The following is a 26,899-nucleotide window of genomic DNA, read 5'->3' as shown; positions in this document are numbered from 1 at the left end:
ACCAGCACATTAAATCGATGCTTCTCAGGACCAATCAAACACCAAATGTATCTGCACTGTGAGGAGAATGTTCAGAGAAGCCCATTGTGTGCATATTTACTCACAATTTTGTTAAATGTTGAATCATTTAGCACAAGTAAATCTGAGTGCATAGCATGTCATTTCATTCTGTCTGAGTTTCTTGAGTATTTTCTTTAAATGTCTGCAGATGCTGCCCCTTTCTTGAACTATGAGTACTGCAATCTTTTTAATGCTCAGTATGAGTAGAGCATTTTGAACTTTAAATCAAAGGGGAACTCAATGGCCTTGTTGGCATATGCAATGAAAACCAAGGAACCATCTTGCTGTGGAAGCAAAATTATTTCTCTTCTCCCTTTTTGAAAGATCTGTCCTTTGGATGCCAGTTTTCTTCCTTGTTTACATAAGTTCAACAGTTTGAAAGGAAGAGGCAATAGTAAGGGTTTCAAAATGGCTGAGAAATTTGAAAGTCTCATGAACATTCATGGTTTTGATATGAGCTCTAGGTATATGGACTTAAAACCATTGGGTTGTGGAGGCAATGGCTTGGTTTTTTCTGTTGTACACAATTACTGTGACAAAAGAGTAGCCATCAAGAAAATTGTCCTTACTTATCCCCAGAGTTTCAAACATGCTCTACATGAAATCAAAATTATTGGAAAACTTGACCATAACATTGTGAAAGTGTTTGAAATTCTTTGTCCCAGTGGAAGCCAGTTAACAGATGATGTGGGCTTTCTTAGTGAACTGAACAGTGTTTACATTGTTCAACAGTACATGTAGACAGACTTGGCTAATGTGCTGGAGCAGGGCCCTTTAGTGAAGGAGCATGCCAGACTTCTCATATATTCTCTCATGGGCTCAAGTGTATTCACTCTGCAAATGTACTGCACAGAGATCTCAAACCAGCTAATCTTTTTATTAATACTGATGACTTGGTGCTGAAGATAGGTGACTTTGGTCTTGCATTGATCATGAATCCCCATTATTCCCATAAGGGTCATCTTTCTGAAGGATTGATTACTAAATGGTACAGATCTCCACATCTTTTACTTTCTCCTAATAATTATACTAAAGCCATAGACATGTGGGCTGCAGGCTGCATCTTTGCTGAAATGCTGACTGGTAAAACCCTCTTTGCAGGTGCACATGAACTTGAAGAGTTGCAGCTGATTTTAAAATCTATTCCTGTTGTACTTGAGGAAAATCATCAGGAGCTTCTCAGCATAATTCCAGCTTACATTAGAAATGACATGACTGAGATACACAAACCTTTAACTCAGCTGCTTCCAGGAATTAGTTGAGAAACACTGGATTTCCTGGAATATTTTGTCATTTAGCCCCATGCATTGGTCGACAGCAGGAAAAGCACTCTCCCATCCTTACATGATCATATATTCTTTTCCAATGGATGAGCCAGTTTCAAGTCATCAATTTCATGTTGAAGATGAAGTTGGTGATATTTCGCTTATGGATGAAACTCATATTCACATTTATAACTGGGAAAGGTACCATGATTGTCAGTTTTCAGAGCATGATTGGCCTATCCATAACAACTTTGATATTGAGGAAGTTCAACTTGACCCAAGAGCTCTGTCTGATGGCACTGATGAAGAAGAAGTACAAGTTGATCCTTGAAAATATTTGGATGGAGATCATGAAAAGTATCTGGAAGATCCAGCTTTTGATACCAGTGACTCTACTGACCCCTGTTGGCAGTACCAAGATCATCATGAAAACAAATATTGTGATCTGGAGTGTAGCCATACTTGTAACTACAAAATGAGGTCAACATCATATTTAGATAACTTAGTTTGGAGAGAGAGTGAAGTTAATCATTATTATGAACTCAAGCTTATTATAGATATTTCCAATTGGAATGAACAAAGCAAAGAAAAATCTGATAAGAAAGGCAAGTCAAAATGTGAAAGGAATGGATTAGTTAAAGTCCAGATAGCTCTAGAGGAAGCATCACAGCAACTGGCTAAAAAAAGAAGGGAAAAGAATCAGGGATTTGACTTTGATTCCTTTATTGTGGGAGCTATTCAACTTAGTTCACAACATGAGCCTACTGATGTTGTTGATAAATTAAGTGACTTGAATAGCTCAGTGTCCCAACTAGAACTGAAAAGTTTGATATCAAAGTCAGTAAGCCAAGAAAAAAAAGAAAAAGGAATGATAAATTTGGCTCAATTAGAAGCCTTGTACCAATATTCTTGGGATAGCCAGTTTGTGAGTGGTGGGGAGGACTGTTTTCTCATAAGTCAGTTTTGTTGTGAGGTAAGGAAAGATGAACAAATTGACAAGGAAAACACTTACACCAGTTACTTGGACAGGTTCTTTAGCAGGAAAGAAGATGCTGAAATGCTAGAACCTGAGCCAGTAGAGGATGGGAAGCTTGGGGAGACAGGAAATGAGGAAGGATTTCTGAACAACAATGGGGAGTTCTTCTTTAACAAGCAGCTTGAATCCATAGGCATCCTATAGTTTCACAGTCCACTTGGGTCACCACTTAAGTCAACACAGGCCACATTAACATCTTCTGCTATGAAATCTTCCCCTCAAAGTTCTCATAAAATATACAGCAGCATTCTGAAACATCTGAATTAAAAACACTCAGCAGACATTACTCTTTGTATTCTTCATGAAATGTGTTTTGTCTTTTTTATTACTAGTGTTTTAAGTCATTTTTTGCTTGAATAAGATGGTGTCATTTTAGTAAGGATTTCCTTGGTTTTAGTTTTTAAAATCCAGACTTATCTTCTACATGTGAGATAGTTTTCATTTTAACTGGCATGTCATTTGCAAACAAAATTTTAAAAATAGAGCAAAATAATGCAATGCAGGCAGAGACAAAAGAAATGCACTGATGAATAAAAACATTCTCTCATAGAACAATGATCTGTTTTACAGGAAACAAAAATCTTGCCTTAAAATTTACACAGTGAGACTGTACATAATTGCATGGAAACATCTATTTTTTTCCTAGAACATTTTTTCATTCATGAGTATTTTCAAGTTTTTCATATTGTACACATTTCTTAAAACACATGATACCAGCAGCAACTGAAAATGAATGCCAAATTGGGTACACATGTGTTATCTACCTCAAGGTAACAAAAGTATGTGGCAAAACATATACCACCCATAGTGCTTCACAATATGCACTTCTATTTAGTCAGCATTTATTATAGTAAACTATTCTCAAGATTCATTCACCATTTATAAATGTTCTGGTATGCATTCTTTATAGTGAAGTGTTAATACATCACATTTATTTTAGCAAATCAGTATATTTTCTGTATTTAATTATAGAAAGTTAACTTAGTTTTTGAAATTTATTTGCAAATACAATTTTTCCATTTGGCACTATGGTTTGTTGCCTACCTAGCTGAGTATTTAATGTCAGCTTATTCTAAGGCTGTCCACGTACTTAATTTTTCATTTTAAGTAAAGCACTCACTGTGTATGGGAATTTGTATCTTGGAGGTGCTTGATCTATCTACAAATAAAAATTAGGAATTACTTTATTATAAAATGCTCATAGAAGTCTTAATTGTGTTTATTTTTTTAAAACAAACTGCAATGTTAGACTTGTGTGCATGGAAGTAATTAAGGTAAAATATTATTGTAGTTTAAAATTGTACATGTTAGGACATATTTTGTTTTACTGTATGTTTTTACTGAATGGTCTATTTCCTGTCTCAAGGCAAGCATGAATAAAATTAGATTAAATGTAAAAAAAATAGTAGAATTAAAAAAAAATATTACCATCAGTTATAACAAATTTTTCACACCAATGAAAATGTTGGCTGTGGGATAGTATATGGGAATTCTGTATTTTTTGCATGATTGTTCTGCCAACACACAACTTCTCTAATAAAAAGTTAAATATAGAAAAAAGTGTTGGGGAGGATGTAGAGAAATAAGAACACTCATTCATTGCTGGTGAGTAAATAAAATGGTGCATCCACTGTGGAAGACAGTTTGGTGGTTCCTCAGCAAGCTAAGTATAGGAACACCATATGACACAGCAATCCCAATATTAGGTATATACCCAAAAAAATTGAAGGGAGGGGCTCAAACTGACATTTGCACAATGAGGTTCAAAGCAGCATTATTCACAATTGTGAAAAGCTGGAAGCAACCCAATTGCCCTTCAACCAATAAATGGATAAATAAAATGTGGTATAAACATGCAATGGAGTACTACTCAGCCATAAAAAGTAATGAAGTCCTGAGTCATGTGACAACAAGAATGAACCTTGAAGACATCATGTTGAGTGAAATAAGCCAGAACAAAAGGACAAATATTGTATCATTTCACTGATTTGAAACAATAAGAATAAATAAACTCATACAGTCAAGATCTAGAACACAGGTTACCAGGGGATGGTGTGGTGATAGGGAATGAGAAGTTAAGGATTAAATTGTATGGAGTTCCTATTAGGAATTATGAAAATGTTTTGGTAACAGCAGGTGGTGATGATAGCACAATGTTGTGAATAAAATTAACAATACTGAAATATTTATCTGAATATGATTAAAAAGGAAAATGTTAGATTGAATACATGATATCAATAAAAAAATCCATGGAACTACACTATACAGGGAATCCTAAGTTAAACCATCTGTGTGAATTAATAGTAAAATTATACAAATGTGCTATCATCAATTGTAACAAATGTTACACACCAATGCAAGTTGTTGGTTGTGGAGTGGTATATGGGAATCCTGTATTTTATGCATGATTGTTCTGTAAATCCACAAGATCTCTAATAAAGGAAAAAAAATTCTTTGAGTTAGGTAATAAGTTAACAGGCAGAACATAAAACTTTATGTTCTTTTGTTGTTATATCAAAGAATATAGGGAATATTATTTATCCTGTCCTTTTTAATGTCTTTCAGAGATGTTTTAAAGTCTTCCTCATATGGGTTTTTGACATTTCTTGCTCAGTGTAGTCTTTTGGTTTCTATTATAAATGGCTGTTTGCACAACTGCTTAATCGTGTATTGTCTATTGATTTTTGCATGCTAATGTTATATCTTGCTAGCTTACTGATGTAAGTTACTTTGGAGTAGTTTTATACTTTTTTCTTTATGGTTTTTAAAGGTATACTTGACATAGAGATAGTTTTACTTTTTTTTCATTTTTTTACCTCTAATTAATTTCTCTTCTCTAATTCCATTGGCTAATATCCACAGTAAAATGATAAGTACAAGAAAAGCAGTGGCATCCTTGTCTCTTTCCTGATAGTATAAATACATTTAGTATATTTCTATTAAGATGCTAGCTGTAACAATGGATGATTGCATGGTTTGTGAATATATCTCAATAAAACTGAATTTAATTAAAAAAGATGCTAGCTGTAAGACTGTTACTTATATTTTATAACATTAAAGTATGCTTCAATTCTTATTTTAAGTGATTTTTATCAGACATAGGTGTGGATTTTAACAAGGGCTTTTTCACTCAACATTTTTGGAGATGATTCATAATTTTTTTGACTAACATTTTAATATTATAATAAATATTACAACACTTGTATTAGAAATATAATTGTATTAATGTTTATAATTTTAATTATTAACATTAACTATTTATTATGATACATCAAATTTTGTTGCATAGTGTATTATATAAAAATTAATAATTAATTAGCAATAATGTTGATACCATGTACCAATATATTTTGTCAAGGGATTTCCCAATATTGAAGCAAACTTGGGTAATTGGAAATTATCCCAATAGGTCAAAGTGCATTAATGTGGCAGTGGATTCTGTTTCCTTAGATTTTATTAAGTATCTTTGCATCAGCATAGTGATGTTGGGCTATAATTTTCCTTTTTGTATCTTTATCTGGTTAATGTATTAAAGTTATGCTTGCTTTAGAAAAAGTAATTAGGAAGTTTAACTTCATTTTCAATGCTCTGAAACAATTTATGGAGTATTACAACTATGTGGCCTTTGAAGGTTTTGCAGAATTCCCCAGGGAAAATATCTGACTCTGGTGTTCTGTACCTCCTGATAACAGTTTCTATTCCTCCTACTAAAATTATTCACTTTCTTTCTATTTCAAATGGAGCCAAATTTTGTTTATGGGGATTCCTGTGGGAAATTATTTATTTCAGTGTTTCCAATTTTATTTGCATATATTCTACAGTGCAATCCCATGATTTGCTTCAATGGTTATTTCCTTGTTGCATCTTATTTTGTATATGTATGCTTTCTCCCTTTTTTCCTTAGCTAGTGACTTTCCATTTGTTAATTTTTTAATACTAGAATTCTTATTTATTAATTAGATATATTGTTTTCCATTCTCTAATCAATTTATGCTTTCATCTTTTTTTTTCTTCCTCATGCTTCCTTTTGGTTTATTTTGTAGTTCCTTCCAAGGTTTTTAGCTGGGAGATTAATTTATTTTTTTTTTCATTTTCATTGATAAATGTGATTAGGGCTGTGAATTTTCCTCTGATCACTGCTTTAAGTATACCCCATTGATTTTTACATGCAGCATTTATGTTATTATATTTATAAAGAAATTTTGTAATTTCAGTTTGTATTTCTCCTTTCAACCAAGAGTTGTTAAATATTTGTTATAATTCTGAGATGAGATGCCTCTTAAAATTTTATTATTAATGCCTTCTAGTTTTATTGCAGTTATCAGGAAGTGCTTTTGTAATATTTGTACTTTATGAAAATTTCTAATATTTTCTTAATGACCTAATATGTGATTAATTTTTTAAATGTTTTATGTATCCTTAAGAAGGTGTATTTTCTATTATAAGGTTATAAATATACATCCATAAGGATACCTTAATAGTATTTTCTACAATCTTTCTTGTATTGGGTGTGGTGTGTTAAAATCTCCCATTATTGTAATACATCTATAAATGTATCTTTGCATCATTTTTAGTGTTTGCTTTATAAAGGTAGTTGCTGTGTTACTGGGTGCATAGATATTCTTAAATTCTCTACCTTTGTTGTTAATTATGGCTTTATCATTAATAAGTTTCCCTCTATTTCACTCATTTTTTCAACTGAAATTTATTTTTTCAGATATCAAGATACATGTGACAACATGGAAGAACCTTGAAGACATGCTGAGTGAAATAAGCCAGACGCAAAAAGACAAATATTGTTTGATCTCACTGAATTGAAATAAGTAGAATAAACAAACTCATCAAGTCAGAATATAGAATAGCTTACCAGGGGTCAGGGTAGGTATAGGGAATGGTAAGTTAAGATTTGCAATTTACAAGGTTCCTATTTTGAATGACGGAAATGTTTTGGTAATAGATGGTGGTGTTGGTAGAACATTATAAATGAAATTAACATCACTGAAATATATATTTGAATGTGATTAAAAGGCAAAATGTTATATTATGTATATGGTGACAGAATAAAAATTTTAAAACATTCCATGAAACTACACTGCACAATGACTCCTAAGTTAAGCCATGGTGTACAGTTAATAGGACAATTATGAAAATGTGCTATCATCAATCATAACAAATCATTCCACAACAAGGCAGGGTGTTAATAGGGTGGTATATGGGAATCCTGTATTTTATGCTTGATTATTCTGTGAACCTTCAACTTCTCTAACAAAGAAAAAAGAATTATAAGGTTAAATTGATCCTAGGCTCTTGGGATCTTATTGATTACTATATTACAGACCTGTCCTATCACTCGCAAACTTCAGAAAGAGATATTGTAGAAAAGAGATTAAAAATTTCCTATCCATTTTACCTTATCTGCTCTATCTGATATCTTGTGTCATGGAAGGAAATCTTAAAGAGGACAGCTTTAGAATGATATTTAACTTTTATCATGTGAAACAAGTAATTTTCTAAACTAATGATTTTTGTATTTTTTTCTCTTATAGATTGTGCTTTTGGTGTCATATCTAGGAAATCCTTTGCAAATTAAGGTTATGGATATTTTATTGTATGTTTTTTTTTCAAAATGTTTGTAGTTTTGGCTTTTGCATTTAGGTCTATGATCTATTTTGAATTATGATTTGTGTTTGGTGCAAGGTATCAAAAGCACATTTTTTTGCATATGGATATATACATTTACCAGCATAATTTTCCAATAGAACATCATTTCTCCACAGAGAAAACCAGTTGACTATATATTTGTGGGTTTATTTTGGTACTCCATATTCTGTTCCATTGATCTATCTTTACACTAATATGACAATATCTTTACACTAATATAATGATTACTGTGATTTCATAATGAATCTAGAAATCAGATGGTATCATTCCACCAACTTTGTTTTTCATTTTTCAAATTTGTTCTGGCCATTATAGGACCTTCAAGTTTCCACATGAATTTTAGAATCAACTTGTCATTTTGTACCAAAACAAAAATTAATTGTAAGAAATTCAGTTGAGATTGTTGATTCTACACATAAATTTGGCAAGAATTTATATCTCCATAATATTGAGACTTCCAATCCATATGCATGACATGTCTCTCCATTTGGGTGTCCTTTGATTTTTTTTGACAATGTTTTATAGTGTTCAGTGTGCATATATTACATATTTTGTGTGAGATGTCCCAAGGTATTTAATACTTTTTGCCATTGTAAATGATATTTTACAATTTTCAATTTCCAATTACTTCTTGATAGTACATAGAAATAAAATGCATTTGTATAGTTATTTTTATCCTGCAAACGTTCTAAACTTTGCTAATTACTTTCAGTAGCTTATTAGTAGATTCCATTCCATTTTCTAGATAGATGATCATGTTGTCTCCAAATAAAGAGGGTTTTACATCTTTAAAAAAATCACAATTCCTGCTTCCTTAGTGTTTCCATTTACTAGGCACACCTTTGTTAACCTCTTTAATTTTACTCTTTCTGAATCTGTGTTTTAAGGGTACCTGTTGAAAATAGCACATAGCTGGACAAGCCAAACTGAAACTCTTTTACTTTTAATAAGTTAGTTAGGTTTATTCAAGTTTATTGCTATTTCTAGTATGTTTGGTTTCACTGTGACATATTATGCTATGGTGAAATGCTAGGTGCATTATGTTCTATTTTTTGTGTTCTTCCCCTAGTTGATTTTTTCTTTCTCACTCTTCTATTTATTATATTCCTTTTGGTATTTTCATTTTAGTGGTTAACTTTTTATTTATATCATTTTTAATGCCCTTAGACCCCTGTTTTTTATTAAACATATTACTTTCTAGTTTTCCAGGTTTTTATGGTATTATTTAATTCCCACATTTTGTCTATAGAAAAATTAATGAGATTATTTTATTCTACTCTCCTGCTGTCTCTCTCTTCTCTTCCCAAATTTTAGTTATATTGTTTCTAATTTATTAGAATATATAACATATAAAATATATCATATGACATAGCATTTTTCTGCCTTTATACCTACCATTATTTTATATGAAATTAATATAATAAATGCTCATCATCAGACTTTATGATGAAATTTTCCCAGCCATGTTTTGTTAGGTGAATCCCATTCCCTATCAGACTTTTTAAGAAGCAGTCAAGAGTACAGATTTCCCTGAATTTTAAGAAATTAAAAGTTTTTATATGAGGTGGGGCAAGATGGCAGACTGGTGAGCTGTATGTTTTAGTTACTCCTCCAGGAAAGTAGGTAGAAAGCCAGGAACTGCGTGGACTGGACACCACAGAGCAATCTGACTTTGGGCATACTTCATACAACACTCATGAAAATGTGGAACTGCTGAGATCAGCGAAATCTGTAAGTTTTTGTGGCCAGGGGACCCGTGCCCCTCCCTGCCAGGCTCAGTCCCGTGGGAGGAGGGGCTGTCAGCTCCGGGAAGGAGAAGGGAGAACTGCAGTGGCAGCCCTTATCGGAAACTCATTCTACTGATCCAAACTCCAACCATAGATAGACTGAGACCAGACACCAGAGAATCTGAGAGCAGCCAGCCCAGCAGAGAGGAGACAGACATAGAAAAAAACACCACGAAAAACTCCAAAATAAAAGCGGAGGATTTTTGGAGTTCTGGTGAACATAGAAAGGGGAAGGGCAGAGCTCAGGCCCTCAGGCTCATATGCAAATCCCGAAGAAAAGCTGATCTCTCTGCCCTGTGGACCTTTCCTTAATGGCCCTAATTGCTTTGTCTCTTAGCATTTCAATAACCCATTAGATCTGTGAGGACGGCCCTTTTTTTTTTTTTTTTAATCCTTTTTTCTTTTTCTAAAACAATTACTCTAAGAGGCCCAATACACAAAGCTTCAAAGACTTGCAATTTGGGCAGGTCAAGACAAGAGCAGAACTAAGAGAGCTCTGAGACAAAAGGCAATAATCCAGTGGCTGAGAAATTTTATTAAACACCACAACTTCCCAAGAAAAGGGGGGTGTCCTCTCACACCCATCATCCTGGTGGACAGGAAACACTCCTGCCCATCGCCAGCCACATAGCCCAGAGCTGCCCCAGACAACCCAGTGTGACGGAAGTGTTTCAAATAACAGGCACACTCCAAAAAACTGGGCGTGGACATTAGCCTTCCCTGCAACCTCAGCTGATTGTCCCAGAGTTGGGAAGGTGGAGCAGTGTGAATTAACAAAGCCCCATTCAGCCATCATTTCAGCAGACTGGGAGCCTCCCTACACAGCCCAGCAGCCCAGAACCGCCCTGGGGGGATGACACTCACCTGTGACATAGCATAGTCATCCCTCAACAGAGGACCAGGGGGTGCACGGCCTGGAAGAGGGACCCAATTGCAAGTCTCAGGAGCCATACACCAATACCAAGGACTTGTGGGTCAGTGGCAGAGACAAACTGTGGCAGGACTGAACTGAAGGATTAGACTATTGCAGCAGCTTTAAAACTCCAGGATCACCAGGGAGATTTGATTGTTAGAGCCACCCCCACTCCCTGACTGCCCAGAAACACGCCCCATATACAGGGTGGGCAACACCAACTACACACGCAAGCTTGGTACACCAATTGGACCCCACAAGACTCACTCCCCCACTCACCACAAAGGCAAAGCAGGGGAGAACTGGCTTGTGGAGAACAGGTGGCTGATGGACGCCACCTGCTGGTTTGTTAGAGAAAGTGTACTCCACGAAGCTGTAGATCTGATAAATTAGAGATAAGGACTTCAATTGGTCTACACATCCTAAAAGAACCCTATCAAGTTCAGCAAATGCCAAGAGGCCAAAAACAACAGAAAATTCTAAAGCATATGAAAAAACCAGACGATATGGATAACCCAAGCCCAAGCATCCAAATCAAAAGGTCAGAGGAGACACAGCACCTAGAGCAGCTACTCAAAGAACTAAAGATGAACAATGAGACCATAGTACAGAATACAAAGGATATCAAGAAGACCCTGGAAGAGCATAAAGAAGACATTGCAAGACTAAATAAAAAAATAGATGATCTTATGGAAAATAAAGAAACTGTTGACCAAATTAAAAAGATTCTGGACACTCATAGTACAAGACTAGAGGAAGTTGAACAATGAATCAGTGACCTGGAAGACGACAGAATGGAAAATGAAAGCATAAAAGAAAGAATGGGGAAAAAATTGAAAAAATCGAAACGGACCTCAGGGATATGATAGATGATAATATAAAACGTCCTAATATAAGACTCATTGGTGTTCCAGAAGGGGAAGAAAAGGGTAAAGATCTAGGAAGAGTATTCAAAGAAATTGTTGGGAAAAACTACCCAAATCTTCTAAACAACATAAATACACAAATCATAAATGCTCAGCGAACTCCAAATAGAATAAATCCAAATAAACCCACTCCGAGACATATTCTGATCACACTGTCAAACACGGAAGAGAAGGAGCAAGTTCTGAAAGCAGCAAGAGAAAAGCAATTCACCACATACAAAGGAAACAGCAAAAGACTAAGTAGTGACTACTCAGCAGCCACCATGGAGGCAAGAAGGCAGTGGCACGATATATTTAAAATTCTGAGTGAGAAAAATTTCCAACCAAGAATACTTTATCCAGCAAAGCTCTCCTGCAAATTTGAGGGAGAGCTTAAATTTTTCACAGACAAACAAATGCTGAGAGAATTTGCTAACAAGAGACCTGCCCTACTGGAGATACTAAAGGGAGCCCTACACACAGAGAAACAAAGAAAGGACAGAGAGACTTGGAGAAAGGTTCAGTACTAAAGAGATTCGGTATGGGTACAATAAAGGATATTAATAGACAGAGGGGAAAAATATATATGACAAACATAAACCAAAGGATAAGATGGCTGATTCAAGAAATGCCTTCAGTGTTATAACGTTGAATGTAAATGGATTAAACTCCCCAATTAAAAGATATAGATTCGCAGAATGGATCAAAAAAAATGAACCATCAATATGTTGCATACAAGAGACTCATCTTAGACACAGGGACACAAAGAAATTGAAAGTGAAAGGACGGAAAAAATATTTCATGCAAGCTACAGCCAAAAGAAAGCAGGTGTAGCAATATTAATCTCAGATAAAATAGACTTTAAATGCAGGGATGTTTTGAGAGACAAAGAAGGCCACTACATACTAATAAAAGGGGCAATTCAACAAGAAGAAATAACAATCGTAAATGTCTATGCACCCAATCAAGGTGCCACAAAATACGTGAGAGAAACACTGGCAAAAGTAAAGGAAGCAATTGATGTTTCCACAATAATTGTGGGAGACTTCAACACATCACTCTCTCCTATAGATAGATCAACCAGACAGAGGACCAATAAGGAAATTGAAAACCTAAACAATCTGATAAATGAATTAGATTGAACAGACATATACAGAACATTACATCCCAAATCACCAGGATACACATACTTTTCTAGTGCTCACGGAACTTTCTCCAGAATAGATCATATGCTGGGACATAAAATAAGCCTCAGTAAATTTAAAAAGATTGAAATTATTCAAAGCACATTCTCTGACCACAATGGAATACAATTAGAAGTCAATAACCATCAGAGACTTAGAAAATTCACAAATACCTGGAGGTTAAACAACACACTCCTAAACAATCAGTGGCTTAAAGAAGAAATAGCAAGAGAAATTGCTAAATATATAGAGACGAATGAAAATGAGAACACAACATACCAAAACCTATGGGATGCAGCAAAAGTAGTGCTGAGGGGGAAATTTATAGCACTAAACGCATATATTAAAAAGGAAGAAAGAGCCAAAATCAAAGAACTAATGGATCAACTGAAGAAGCTAGAAAATGAACAGCAAACCAATCCTAAACCAAGTACAAGAAAAAAAATAACAAGGATTAAAGCAGAAATAAATGACATAGAGAACAAAAAAACAATAGAGAGGATAAATATCACCAAAAGTTGGTTCTTTGAGAAGATCAACAAGATTGACAAGCCCCTAGCTAGACTGACAAAATCAAAAAGAGAGAAGACCCATATAAACAAAATAATGAATGAAGAAGGTGACATAACTGCAGATCCTGAAAAATTAAAAAAATTATAAGAGGATACTATGAACAACTGTATGGCAACAAGCTGGATAATGTAGAGGAAATGGACAATTTCCTGGAAACATATGAACAACCTAGACTGACCAGAGAAGAAATAGAAGACCTCAACCAACCCATCACAAGCAAAGAGATCCAATAAGTCATCAAAAATCTTCCCACAAATAAATGCCCAGGGCCAGATGGCTTCACAGGGGAATTCTACCAAACTTTCCAGAAAGAACTGACACCAATCTTACTCAAACTCTTTCAAAACATTGAAGAAAATGGAACACTACCTAACTCATTTTATGAAGCTAACATCAATCTAATACCAAAACCAGGCAAAGATGCTACAAAAAAGGAAAACTACCGGCCAATCTCCCTAATGAATATAGATGCAAAAATCCTCAACAAAATACTTGCAAATTGAATCCAAAGACACATTAAAAAAATCATACACCATGACCAAGTGGGGTTCATTCCAGGCATGCAAGGATGGTTCAACATAAGAAAATCAATCAATGTATTACAACACATTAAATATTCAAAAGGGAAAAATCAAATGATCATCTCAATAGATGCTGAAAAAGCATTTGACAAAATCCAACATCCCTTTTTGATAAAAACACTTCAAAAGGTAGGAACTGAAGGAAACTTCCTCTATATGATAAAAAGCATATATGAAAAACCCACAGCCAGCATAGTACTCAATGGTGAGAGACTGAAAGCCTTCCCTCTAAGGTCAGGAACAAGACAAGGATGTCCGCTGTCACCACTGTTATTCAACATTGTGCTGGAAGTGCTAGCCAGGGCAATCTCGCAAGACAAAGAAATAAAAGGCATCCAAATTGGAAAAGAAGAAGTAAAACTGTCATTGTTTGCAGATGATATGATCTTATATCTGGAAAACCCTGAGAAATCGACGATACAGCTACTAGAGCTAATAAACAAATTTAGCAAAGTAGCAGGATACAAGATTAATGCACATAAGTCAGTAATGTTTCTATATGCTAGAAATGAACAAACTGAAGAGACACTCAAGAAAAAGATACCATTTTCACTAGCAACTAAAAAAATCAAGTACCTAGGAATAAACTTAACCAAAGATGTAAAAGACCTATACAAAGAATACTATGTAACTCTACTAAAAGAAATAGAGGTGGACCTTAAAAGATGGAAAAATATTCCATGTTCATGGATAGGAAGGCTAAATGTCATTAATATGTCAATTCTACCCAAACGCATCTACAGATTCAATGCAATCCCAATCAAAATTCCAACAACCTACTTTGCAGACTTGGAAAAGCTAGTTATCAAATTTATTTGGAAAGGGAAGCTGCCTCAAATTGCTAAAGACACTCTAAAAAAGAAAAACGAAGTGGGAGGACTTACACTGCCTGACTTTGAAGCTTATTATAAAGCCACAGTTGTCAAAACAGCATGGTACTGGCAGAAAGATAGACATATAGATCAATGGAATCGAATTGAGAATTCAGAGATAGACCTTCAGATCTATGGCCGACTGATCTTTGATAAGGCCCCCAAAGTCACTGAACTGAGTCATAATGGTCTATTCAACAAATGGGGCTGGGAGAGTTGGATATCCATATCCAAAAGAATGAAAGAGGACCCCTACTTCACACCCTACACAAAAATTAACTCAAAATGGACGAAAGATCTCAATATAAAAGAAAGTACCATAAAACTCCTAGAAGATAATGTAGGAAAACATCTTCAAGACCTTGTGTTAGGTGGCCACTTCCTAGACTTTACACCCAAAGCACAAGCAACAAAAGAGAAAATAGATAAATGGGAACTCCTCAAGCTTAGAAGTTTCTGCACCTCAAAGGAATTTCTCAAAAAGGTAAAGAGGCAGCCAACTCAATGGGAAAAAATTTTTGGAAACCATGTATCTGACAAAAGACTGATATCTTGCATATATAAAGAAATCCTACAACTCAATGACAATAGTACAGACAGCCCAATTATAAAATGGGCAAAAGATATGAAAAGACAGTTCTCTGAAGAGGAAATACAAATGGCCAAGAAACACATGAAAAAATGTTCAGCTTCACTAGCTATTAGAGAGATGCAAATTAAGACCACAATGAGATACCATCTAACACCGATTAGAATGGCTGCCATTAAACAAACAGGAAACTACAAATGCTGGAGGGGATGTGGAGAAATTGGAACTCTTATTCACTGTTGGTGGGACTGTATAATGGTTCAGCCACTCTGGAAGTCAGTCTGGCAGCTCCTTAGAAAACTAGAAATAAATTTACCATTCGATCCAGCGATTGCACTTCTCGGTATATACCCGGAAGATCGGAAAGCAGTGACACGAACAGATATCTGGATGCCAATGTTCATAGCAGCATTATTCACAATTGCCAAGAGATGGAAACAACCCAAATGTCCTTCAACAGATGAGTGGATAAATAAAATGTGGTATATACACACGATTGAATACTACATGGCAGTAAGAAGGAACGACCTCGTGAAACATATGACAACATGGATGAACCTTGAAGACATAATGCTGAGCGAAATAAGCCAGGCACAGAAAGAGAAATATTATATGCTACCACTAATGTGAACTTTGAAAAATGTAAAACGAATGGTTTATAATGTAGAATGTAGGGGAACTAGCAATAGAGAGCAATTAAGGAAGGGGGAACAGTAATCCAAGAAGAACAGATATGCTATTTAACGTTCTGGGGATGCCCAGGAATGATTATGGTCTGTTAATTTCTGATGGATATAGTAGGAACAAGTTCACAGAAATGTTGCTATATTATGTATCTTTCTTGGGGTAAAGTAGGAACAGGTTGGAAGTAAAGCAGTTATCTTAGGTTAGTTGTCTTTTTCTTACTCCCTTGTTATGGTCTCTTTGAAATGTTCTTTTATTGTATGCTTTTCTTTTTTGTTTTTTTTGTTTTTTTTTTTTAATTTTCTTTTCCATGCAGTTGATTTAAAAAGGAAGAAAAGGTTAAAAAAAAAAAAAGAAAAGAATAAAAGGAAAAAAATATGTAGTGCCCCCTTGAGGAACCTGTGGAGAATGCAGGGGTATTGGCCTACCCCACCTCAATGGTTGCTAACATTACCACAGACATAGGGAACTGGTGGTTTGATGGGTTGAGCCCTCTACCGTAGGTTTTACCCTTGGGAAGACGGTTGCTGCAAAGGAGAGGCTAGGCCTCCCTATAATTGTGCCTAAGAGCCTCCTCCCGAATGCCTCTTTGTTGCTCAGATGTGGCCCTCTCTCTCTGGCTAAGCCAACTTGAAAGGTGAAATCACTGCCTTGCCCCCCTACGTGGGATCAGACACCCAGGGGAGTGAATCTCCCTGGCAACGTGGAATATGACTCCCGGGGAGGAATGTAGACCTGGCATCGTGGGACGGAGAACATCTTCTTGACCAAAAGGGGGATGTGAAAGGAAATGAAATAAGCTTCAGTAGCAGAGAGATTCCAAAAGGAGCCAAGAGGTCACTCTGGTGGGCACTCTTACGCACAATTTAGACAACCCTTTTTAGGTTCTAAAGAATTGGGGTAGCTGGTGGTAGATACCTGAAATTATCAAACTACAACCCAGAACCCATGAATCTCAAAGACAATTGTATAAAAATGTAGCTTATGAGGGGTGACAATGGGATTGGGAAAACCATAAGGACCACACTCCACTTTGTCTAGTTTATGGATGGATGAGTAGAAAAATAGGGGAAGGAAACAAACAAACAAACAGACAAAGGTACCCAGTGTTCTTTTTTACTTCAATTGCTCTTTTTTACTTTAATTATTATTCTTGTTATTTTTGTGTGTGTGCTAATGAAGGTGTCAGGGATTGATTTAGGTGATGAATGTACAACTACGTAATGGTACTGTGAACAATCGAATGTACGATTTGTTTTGTATGACTGCATGGTATGTGAATATATCTCAATAAAATGAAGATTAAAAAAAAATGTTTTTATAGCCTCGATGGACAACTGTCTAGATATAAAATATTTGAGATTTTTCTATTTTAAAAATTTAAAGTACAATTTACATACACTTAAATTCACTTTTAAACTTGTAAATTATATTGTATGGTGCGTCAAATTTTAACAAACATATGTATTTGTGTAATCATCACCACAATCAAGATATAGAACAGTTCCATAAGACAAACAAAACTAGTGACACTTTTGGGTCATTCCCTTATTCTCAGCCCCTAGAAACCATTGATTTTGTTTCTGTCATTACAGATTTGCTTTGAAAGTATGACTTACAAATAATTGAATTCTTAAAAATGTTACTGAACTTTGCTTTGTTACTTTTGAGACATGTGAGGCCAGTCTAATTCTCTTGCCTTTGTGAATTGTTCCTTCTGTTTCCTTGGAATCCCCAAGGATTGTTGCTTTATATGTGAAATCTAATGTCTGATATACCTTGGAGTTGATTGTTCCAGGTCAAATTTCTGGTACTGGGCTGGCCCTATCAATATGTAGTTTCCACCTCTTTCATTTGTAGGAAGCTTTTTTGGGTAATAGTTTTAAATATTAATTCCATTCTATTATTTTTTCCTTTTATGAATTCTCATTATGCATACATTTGATCTTGTTTGCTGGTCTTCCATTTCAACCATTTTCTATCTGACCCTTTTTACTTTTTTCCTTACCTCTTTTTAATTCTTTTTGTTGTTTACCTTTTTTCTTCAATTCCACTTATTAAGTTTTCATTTGAATTGATTCTTCCTTGGACACTTGTATTTTAGAATTCATTTCTGATATGATTTTGTCTTTTTCTTCTATTTTATTTAGCCAGACTTTAATCTACTATCAACTGTTCCTTTGTGTTGTCATGTTTTTTGTCCATTTCAATTCTTAGTTTGTAGATTTTGAATTCAAAGCAGTTTTTCATACTTTAAAATGTTTGTTAGAGAGTATTTAGTTTGAAGTGTTCTGTTATAGTTTTCTTCTCTTGACCATTCTTTTATTCTCATGATCTGTTTTCTTTTTATAGTGGTTTGTTATAAATGGAGATTGCTTGAATCTCTGAATTTCTATGGACATGGCTGGCAGTTCAGTGGTGGGTTCCAAGGTTACAAGTTTACAAGCAGCCTCTTCTCTCAGTGTACCTAAATATGATTTCTTTACTGTTGGCTTTTGGGGACAGTGAAAAAAGAAAGGACAAGGGCCATGGGTCCTCAGATTTTGACATTTCTTGTCTTGTAAGGTGACAAGACATTTCTCCTCTTGCTTCTTTTTCCCATCACCATAAAATTTTTGAAAAGTACCTCTCCCTTCCTTTTTACCCTATTTTACCTCCAAAGAGTTGCTTTCACAAGATTGTATTTTGAGTCCTGTGCACAATTTTAAGTCCTTTCCCTATGAAGTAAACTTCCAGAGCTTGTTTTCAATATTTTCATGCTTGAGGTAGACTTTCTTATTGTGGTCATTTTAGATCAATCTTCAGCTTACTATTAGTTCTCCTCTACTTACTTTTATGCAGTTTTTCATGGACTGACATTTCTCTACACAACATGTGGTGCAAGTCTAGAAGATAGCTCATTGTGTTTTCCTGTTTATTTTTCTGTTGTTAAATTGTGCCCATCGATATACATATTCAAAACCTAACACCTGGTACTTGCAAATAAGACCTTATTCAGAAATAGAGTCTATGTAATTAGATGTAATTAGTTAAGATGAGGTAATTAGATGAGATGAGGTAATTAGTTGAGATGAGGTAATTAGTTAAGATGAGGTCATGCTGGATTGGGGGGGGCCAGAATCCAATATGATTATTGTCCTCATTAAGTAGAGGGAAATACAGGCACACACAGAGAGAAGAAAGATGGTCATGTGAAGAAAAATGCAGAGATTGGAGCCATGCTGCCACAGGCCAAGGAACTCTTTGGGTTCCTCAAAGAAGGAATAGGCAAGGAAGGATCGTCCCCTAGAAGCTTCAGAAGGAGAATGGCTTTGATGACACCTTGAATTTGGACTTCTAGCCTCCAGAAATATGATAGAATGAATTTCTGTTGTTTCAAGTCACCCAGTTTCTGTTATTTTGTTGTGGCAACCCTAAGAAACTAAGACATATTTTACTTACAGATAACTTGAAACTTGAAAGTTTTCCAAATTTGGTGGTAGTATTGTGTAACTTTTATTTGTTCTTCTTGTTACTTTCATTGTTTGGGGGGAAATGGATGGGTTAAGAGATTTGCATTTATGCTGATGCCATTATTCTGCCTCCCAATATTTTTTAAAGGAGAAACTGGCAAAATGTGACAGACACTATGAAACAAATTACATCTTCTAAATCACTATTTCACTTCATTCCAGTGACTTTTCTCACATAATTTTGGAGCTTTAAAGAAGCAAAATGCCCACTGAGCTGGTAAAATAGTGATGCTTTGAGGTTAGTGCATCACTGAAACTCAATCAAAAAAATAACATTTTCTGAGTATACTGTTTATGTTTATTAAGGTAATCTACTACTTCTTTATATGTAGAACAGGCTAATACATTTTTAAGTCTCATGGAAGATTATATTGTAGCTTCATTGATCTTTTAGGATTTGAGAACTATGTAAACTTTCAATATTATTCCTTCTAGTCTAGTTGCATTATGATCTCCAGGGAATAGGGAATTTATTTCACTCCTTTGTGAGATGAGTATTTGTGGCACTTTGGAATTGTATGCACCACAGAAAATCATGTTCTTAAAGGTAATCCATTCCTTCAAGTGTAAACCCGTTGTAAATAGGTTTTTACAAGGTTACTTCAGTTAAGGCATGAACTGGGTTGTGTCTTAATCTTCTTATTAGAATCATTTATAAATGGGATGAATACATTGAGACAGAGAAAGCCATGGAAGCAAGAAGCTGAAAGCAATGAAAACCAGAAGAGAAGGGAGAAACCAGCAGATGTCACTATGTATCTTGCCATGTGCATAGGAGTCCGCTATTGCTAGCAGCTGGTCTTTGGGAGGAAAGCATCATCTTGATGATGCCTTTTTGGACATTTTTCTAGTGTCAAAACTATAAATGCATGAGCTAATTAATTCCCATTGTTAAAGCCAACATATTTCATGGTATCTACTTTCAGCTGTGTAGCCAACTGAAACAGCAATTACATTCAAACTGGGCTTTCCAACTTCCTAGTAAAGATACTTTTTAGTTTTGTATAAGTGATTTTGATTTTTAGTCATAAATATTAGCTAGAAACAAAAATTATGTTAAAAAAAATAGGATGAAGAGATGGCAGAAAACCAAAAGAAAAATGAAAACCTGTCTAAAATCTAAATACAGATATTTTCAATGTCCAAATTTTTATAGTGGCGATGTGAACTTGCATTTAAATACTTAATTACTTTTGTTATCCCCCATTACCTTGTAAAAACTTAAATTTTAGATACCATGAAGAAGAAGAATAGCTGTGATTGAGTGCTTATTATGTATCAAGTACTTAGTTTGGAAATGTTAAACAAGATCATATAAAACATATTTATTATAGACAATGAGCCTGTTTTTCCTTCCTTGTATTTGAGATGGTACTAGGTGTGTTTACTAACCAGAACACAGAAGTTGGGAGATTTTTCTGTCATTGTCTTTCATACTCATCCTATGTCAATTGTTCATACATTGTTTACAAATGACATTGGGCAATAGGACATCTATTTATGATTTTAATATGTATAAAAAGTCATGTTTGCTTTATGAGGAATCTGCTACTGATTTATTTAAAAATATATACCCATCCAATTCCTTCTGTCACAAAATTTGCATTTTTTCTTCATTTTCCAAATGCTACAAGTAACATGATTAAATTTATTAGTGTTTACTGATACATGACCCAAGTTTATGACATAAACTGAGATTGAAAAACTAACAGAATTGTACTTACCATAAAGGATTGCAAGCAGAGACAGTGGCATGACAAGCAGTCCCACCAACATATCAGCCATGGCTAGGGACATTAAGAAGTAATTGGTGGCATTGTGCAGTTTCTTTTCCAAGCTTACTGCCATAATAACGAGGATGTTGCCACCTATTGTCATGATTATTATTACGATGATTGAAAGTGCTGGCCAGTTTTGTACCCCGTCTGGGAATTTGAAGCGTCCACCATCGGAGGTATTGAAAATGTCAGTTACTAGCCCTGCAACTGGACTCACAGAAATATCGCATTGCCAAACCAACAGGCCAATTAGGTGCACACTGGAAATTAAAAAACAAAACAAAACAGTCAGTTACATGTTGCTTATATTGCATAAAAAACAATTGCTTCTCTTTCAACAATCACCACCATCATCATCATCACCCTCATTTCTACTCTCTCAATTGAACCTCAGAATTTTGTCTTTTTATCCAAAGAATATTAAACTTATGGAGTGATTATTATGTCAGGCACTTTGCTTACTGAAATATATAATCTCTTTTGATCTCATCTAACAACCTCATGATGTCACTACTATTTATACCCATTATTTGGATAGGAAGACTGAGATCCAGAGAGTTTAAGTAACTTTATTAGGTAATAAATCCAATAAGTGGCAGGGCCAGAGTCCATTCTCAGTCCACACTGATTCCAAATTCCATGTTTTTAACCTTTACTCTACATAAGCAATCTGAAACCATAGTATTGTTTCATTTTCTATAGTGGCCTCTTCTTTTTTTAATATTAATTTCCAACAAAATGAAAGGGTATTTTCTTATAAGTTTTCAATATCCTGAAAAGAAAATTGGAAGTTGCCATCTTTAGGTCCAAAGCTAAGAAGAATAAATTGCCATTGAGAGAGAACCTAAGATGGCACCTAGGAGAGACAGGGCAATAAAACACCTCCATGAAAAATACTAGATAAAAGCCAGAAAGTGACCGAGAACACCAGTTCCAGTGATGCACCAGCTGGACAAGGTCTGCTAAAACCACAGGGACCATGTACTTGGTGAAACCGGGAGTCTGCATTCTGAAATGAGTGAGTAAGCCTGCTGAGTGTTGGGCAGCCATGCTGCAGAGTGGGGAAACCATGTATTGGCATTTGGAGGCAGACTAGTTCTTTTTTAAAAAACCCAAAAGCAGCTACATATATGGCAGTGGGAACTGCTTGGCAGGAACGGGCTGTGCGGACACCTCAGTATCTGGCATGGAAGATAGCCTTTTGCACACCCACTGCTAATTGTCTTGGAGTGAAGCAGGCAGAGGTGAGCCAAAGGGGGGAAATAACCACACCCCTTGCAGCCATCTTCCTGGCTTGCTGGGAATGCTCCTGCCCAGCACCAAAGCCACAGCCCAGAGCTGCACCAAAAAACCCAGTGTGAGATGAAGTGTTTCCAGCAACATGGGCACACAACACAATATCAGATGTGGACAATAGTCTTTTTTTTAAATTTTGAAATAAATTCAAACTTACAGGAAGAGTTGCAAAAACAATACAAAACCCATACACAGAACTCCCACGTACCCCGACCCCCCTCCACCGATACCCCAATACACCAACTTTAATGTCCTGTCACACAACCATTTCTTTCTTTCCCTCCCTCCCACCCTCCCTCTCTATCACCCATCATCTATTGCTCTGTCTTCTGAACATATGAGAGCAAGCTGAACAAGAACATTCTTTTATGTAATCACATTAAGCATGGCTAAGAAGTTCAAGAAATTCAACATTGATACAAAGCTTACATTCTATATTTCCTTTTTTTTTCTTATGTTCCAACTGTGTCCCTTTGAGCCTCCTCTCCTGCATCCTCAGATCCCATCCAGAATCATCCTTGGCATTTAATTATCATTACCTATTTAGACTGCCTTTTTTGTTTTTCAACTGTGGAAACAAAGACAGCCTAAATCTTCCGATTCTAACCCCTCCTTAGCATTCCATTAGTGGGATTAATCACATTCAGAATGTTGCAATGCCATCACCTTCCCACCATTCATTACTAGAAATTTCCCTTCACCCCAAACAGAAACCCTACACTCATTTCTTAACTCTCCATTGCCCCTTCCCACACTTCTCACAACCCATACTCTACTTTTCATCTCTATGGTCATATTCTCTGATACTTTCTTTGTGTTTACCATGGGGCTTAAATTTAACATCCTAAATCTATAACAATCTTGTTTTTCTTTGATACCAACTTAACTTCAATAGGACGCATAAACTATGTTCCTATACTCCTCCATTCCCCCACCTTTATGTAGTTCTTGTCAACAATTACATATTTTACATTGAGTCCAAAACCACTGAATTATCACTACAGTTTATCCTGTAGGAAGTAAACAGTGGAGTTACAAATCAAGAATACATTAGTATTGGTATTTATATTTACCATGTGATCTTTACTGGAAATCTTTATTTCTTCATGTGGTTTCAGTCAATTGTTTAGTGCCCCTTCCTTTTAGCCTACACAATTCCCTTTAGCATTTCTTATAGGACTGATATACAGGTGATGAAGTCCCTCAGCTTTTGATTATCTGGGAATGTTTTCATCTCCCCCTCATTTTTACCCTCTAGGTGTTTGTGAATTTTCTAAGTCTCTGATGGTTATGAGTTCTATTTGTATTCCACTGTGGTCAGAGAATGTGCTTTGAATATATTCAATTTTTTTAAAAATTTATTGAGGCTTGTTTTATGTCCCAGCATATGGTCAATTCTGGAGAAAGATCTGTGATCACTAGAGAAGAATGTGTGTCCCAGTGATTTGGGATGTAATGTTCTACATATGTCTGTTAAATTTCTATATATCTCTCTCCTTTCTTTGCTTCTCTGTTGGTAGGTCTCCCTTTAGTACCTGAAGTAGGGCAGGTCTTTTATTAGCAATATCTCTCAGCATTTGTGTGTCGGTGAAAAATTTAAGCTCTCCCTCAAATTTGAAGGAGGGCTCTGCTGGATAAAGTATTCTTGGTTGGAAATTTTTCTCTCTCAGAATTTTAAATATTTTATGCCACTGCCTTCTTGCCTCCATGGTGGCCACTGAGTAGTCACCACTAAGTCTTATGTTGCTTCCTTTGTATGTGGTGAATTGCTTTTCTCTCGCTGCTTTCAGAACTTGCTCCTTCTCTTCAGCATTTGACAGACTAGTCAGAATATATCTTGGAGTGGGTTTATTTGGATTTATTCTATTTGGAGTTCACTGGGAATTTATGCTTTGTGTATTTACTTTGTGTAGATGGTTTGGGAAGTTTTCCCCCAAAATTTCTTTGAATACTCTTTCTAGACCTTTACCCTTCTCTTCCCCTTCTGGGACACCAATGAGTCTTATATTTGGATGCTCCATTTTATCTATCATATCCCTGAGCTCCATTTTGATTTTTTCAATTTTTCCCCCATTCTTTCTTTTGTTCTTTCATTTTCCATTCTCTGTTCCTTGAGGATGCTGAGTCATTGTTCATCTTCCTCTAGTCTTGTACTATGAGTATCCAGAACCTTTCTAATTTGGTCAACAGTTTCTTTTATTTCCATAAGATCATCTATTTTTTTATTTACTCTTGCAATTTCTTCTTTATGGTCTTCTAGGGTCTTCTTCATGCCCTTCATATCCTGTGCCATGCTCTTCTTCATGTCCTTTATATCTTGTGCCATACTCTCATTGTTTGCCTTTAGTTCTTTGATTAATTGCTCCAAGTACTGTGTCTTCTCTGATCTTTCGATTTGGGTGTTTGGGTTTGGGTTCTCCATATCATCTGGTTTTATCATATGCCTTAAAATTTTCTGTTGTTTTTGGCCTCTTGGCATTTGCTTTATTTGATAGGGTTCTTTCAAAATATGTAAAACACTAACCTCTAATTTGTCAGATCTACACCCTGGTGGTGTACACTTTCTCTAACTAACCAGCAGATGGTGTCCACAAGTCACCTATTCCCTCAAGTCAGTTCTCACCAAATTGTCTTTTTGGTGTGTGGGGGTCTGATTCTCATGGGGTCTCATTAGTTCACCATGTTTGGGTGTGTTGTTGATACTGTCTACCCTGAATGTGGGGCATGTGTCTGAGTGGTTAGGGAGGCAGGGCAGCTTTAGTAATCAAACCTCCCAGGTGTTCCTGGAGATTTAAGGCTGTTGTAAGTTTAAGCCTTCATTTCAGTCTCACCACAGATTGTCTCTGCTGCTGACCAACAAGTTCTTGGTTTTGCCATAGGTTCCCTGGGATTTCTGAGTGGGTCCCTCTTCCCAGCCATGCTCTTCCAGGACCTCTGCTGAGGGAAGGCTGTGCCGTATCACAAGTGCATACTGGTCATCCAGGGAAGCCTTGGGCTGTCAGGCTATGCAGGGGCATTCCCAGCCTGCTGCAAAGACGGCTGAATGGGGCAGGTCAATCTCCCCTGCTTTGCACAGATCTGCCCTCCCAGCTCTGGGACAACCAGCCATGGGCGCACCAAAGGCCACTGTTCACAGCCAATATTGTGGTGTGTGCATGCGTCTCAGGGAACTCTCCCCGTCACACTGTGACCCTTGGCATGCTCTAGGCTGTGGCCCCATCCCTGGGCAGAGCGTCCCCAGCCCGCCAGGAAGATGGCTGCAAGTGGCTCCCTTCTGCTCTCCTGGCTCTGAGAAAATTAGCAGCAGTTGCAGGGAGGGCTATCTTCCACACCAGATATTGAGGCATTTGCAAGGCCCACTCCTGCCATGCTTCACTGCGTGGTTCTTGCTGCCTTATCTGCAGCCACTCCCAGTTTTTTTTTTTAAAGTACTAGTCCATCTCCAAGCATCAACCCATTGTTTCCCCCCACTGCAGTGCAGCTGCCAGACTTTCAGCCAGCTCACTCACTTGTTTCAGAATGCAGACTCCCAGATTCACCAAATGCATGGTCCCTGTGGATTTAACAGACCTTGTCCAGCTGGTGCATCACTGGAACTGATGTTCTGGGCCCTTTTCTGGCTTTTATCAAGTATTTTTCACAGAGATGCTTTTTTGCCCTGTTTCACCTAGATGCCATCTTAGGTTCTCTGAACAATAGCCTTTTGCACAACCACAGCTAGTTGTCCCAGAGCTGGGAAGGCAGAGCTGTGCAAAAAGGGGGAAATTAATGCACCCCATACAGCCAGCGTTACAGCAGGCTGGGAATGCACCTACATGGCCTGGCAGCCCAGAACTTCCCTGGAGGAATGGTGTGCACTTCTATGTAGCACAACCTTCCTTCAGCAGAGGCCCTGGAAGGGCACAGCATGGAAGAGGGACCCACTTGGAAATCCCAGGGACCATACGCCAATACCAAGGACTTGTGGGTCAGTGGCAGAGACAATCTGTGGTGAGACTGAAATGAAGGTTAAGACTCCTGCAACAGCCTTAAATCTTCAGGAACACCTGGGAGGTTTGATTATTAAAGCTGCCCTGCCTCCCTAACCACTCAGTCACATGCCCCACATTCAGGGCAGACAGTATCAACAACACACCCAAACTTGGTGAACTAATGAGACCCCACGAGAATCAGACCCCCACACACCAAAAAGACAAAGTTGGG

The 26,899-nt window shown here is 36.4% G+C and overlaps 1 protein-coding gene and 1 pseudogene across 1 annotated transcript in view; one reads left to right on the top strand and one right to left on the bottom strand.

Moving 5' to 3' along the window:
* HTR2C (5-hydroxytryptamine receptor 2C) overlaps window positions 1-21,903 on the bottom strand; it is a 433,564-nt gene extending 411,661 nt beyond the window's left edge. The window contains exons 1-2 of the mRNA XM_037820883.1: window positions 21,863-21,903; window positions 21,347-21,660 (exon numbers count right to left, since the gene is read on the bottom strand). Of these exons, the coding sequence (XP_037676811.1) occupies window positions 21,347-21,660; window positions 21,863-21,903 (355 nt within the window). The remainder of the gene's footprint in view (window positions 1-21,346; window positions 21,661-21,862) is intronic.
* LOC119522827 lies at window positions 469-2,628 on the top strand (annotated as a pseudogene).
* Window positions 21,904-26,899: the final 4,996 nt, after the last annotated feature.

Source organism: Choloepus didactylus, chromosome X (assembly GCF_015220235.1).
Source record: "Choloepus didactylus isolate mChoDid1 chromosome X, mChoDid1.pri, whole genome shotgun sequence".
NCBI classification, from domain to species: Eukaryota; Metazoa; Chordata; class Mammalia; order Pilosa; family Megalonychidae; genus Choloepus; species Choloepus didactylus.
This window is presented reverse-complemented; position numbering and strand designations above follow the sequence as displayed.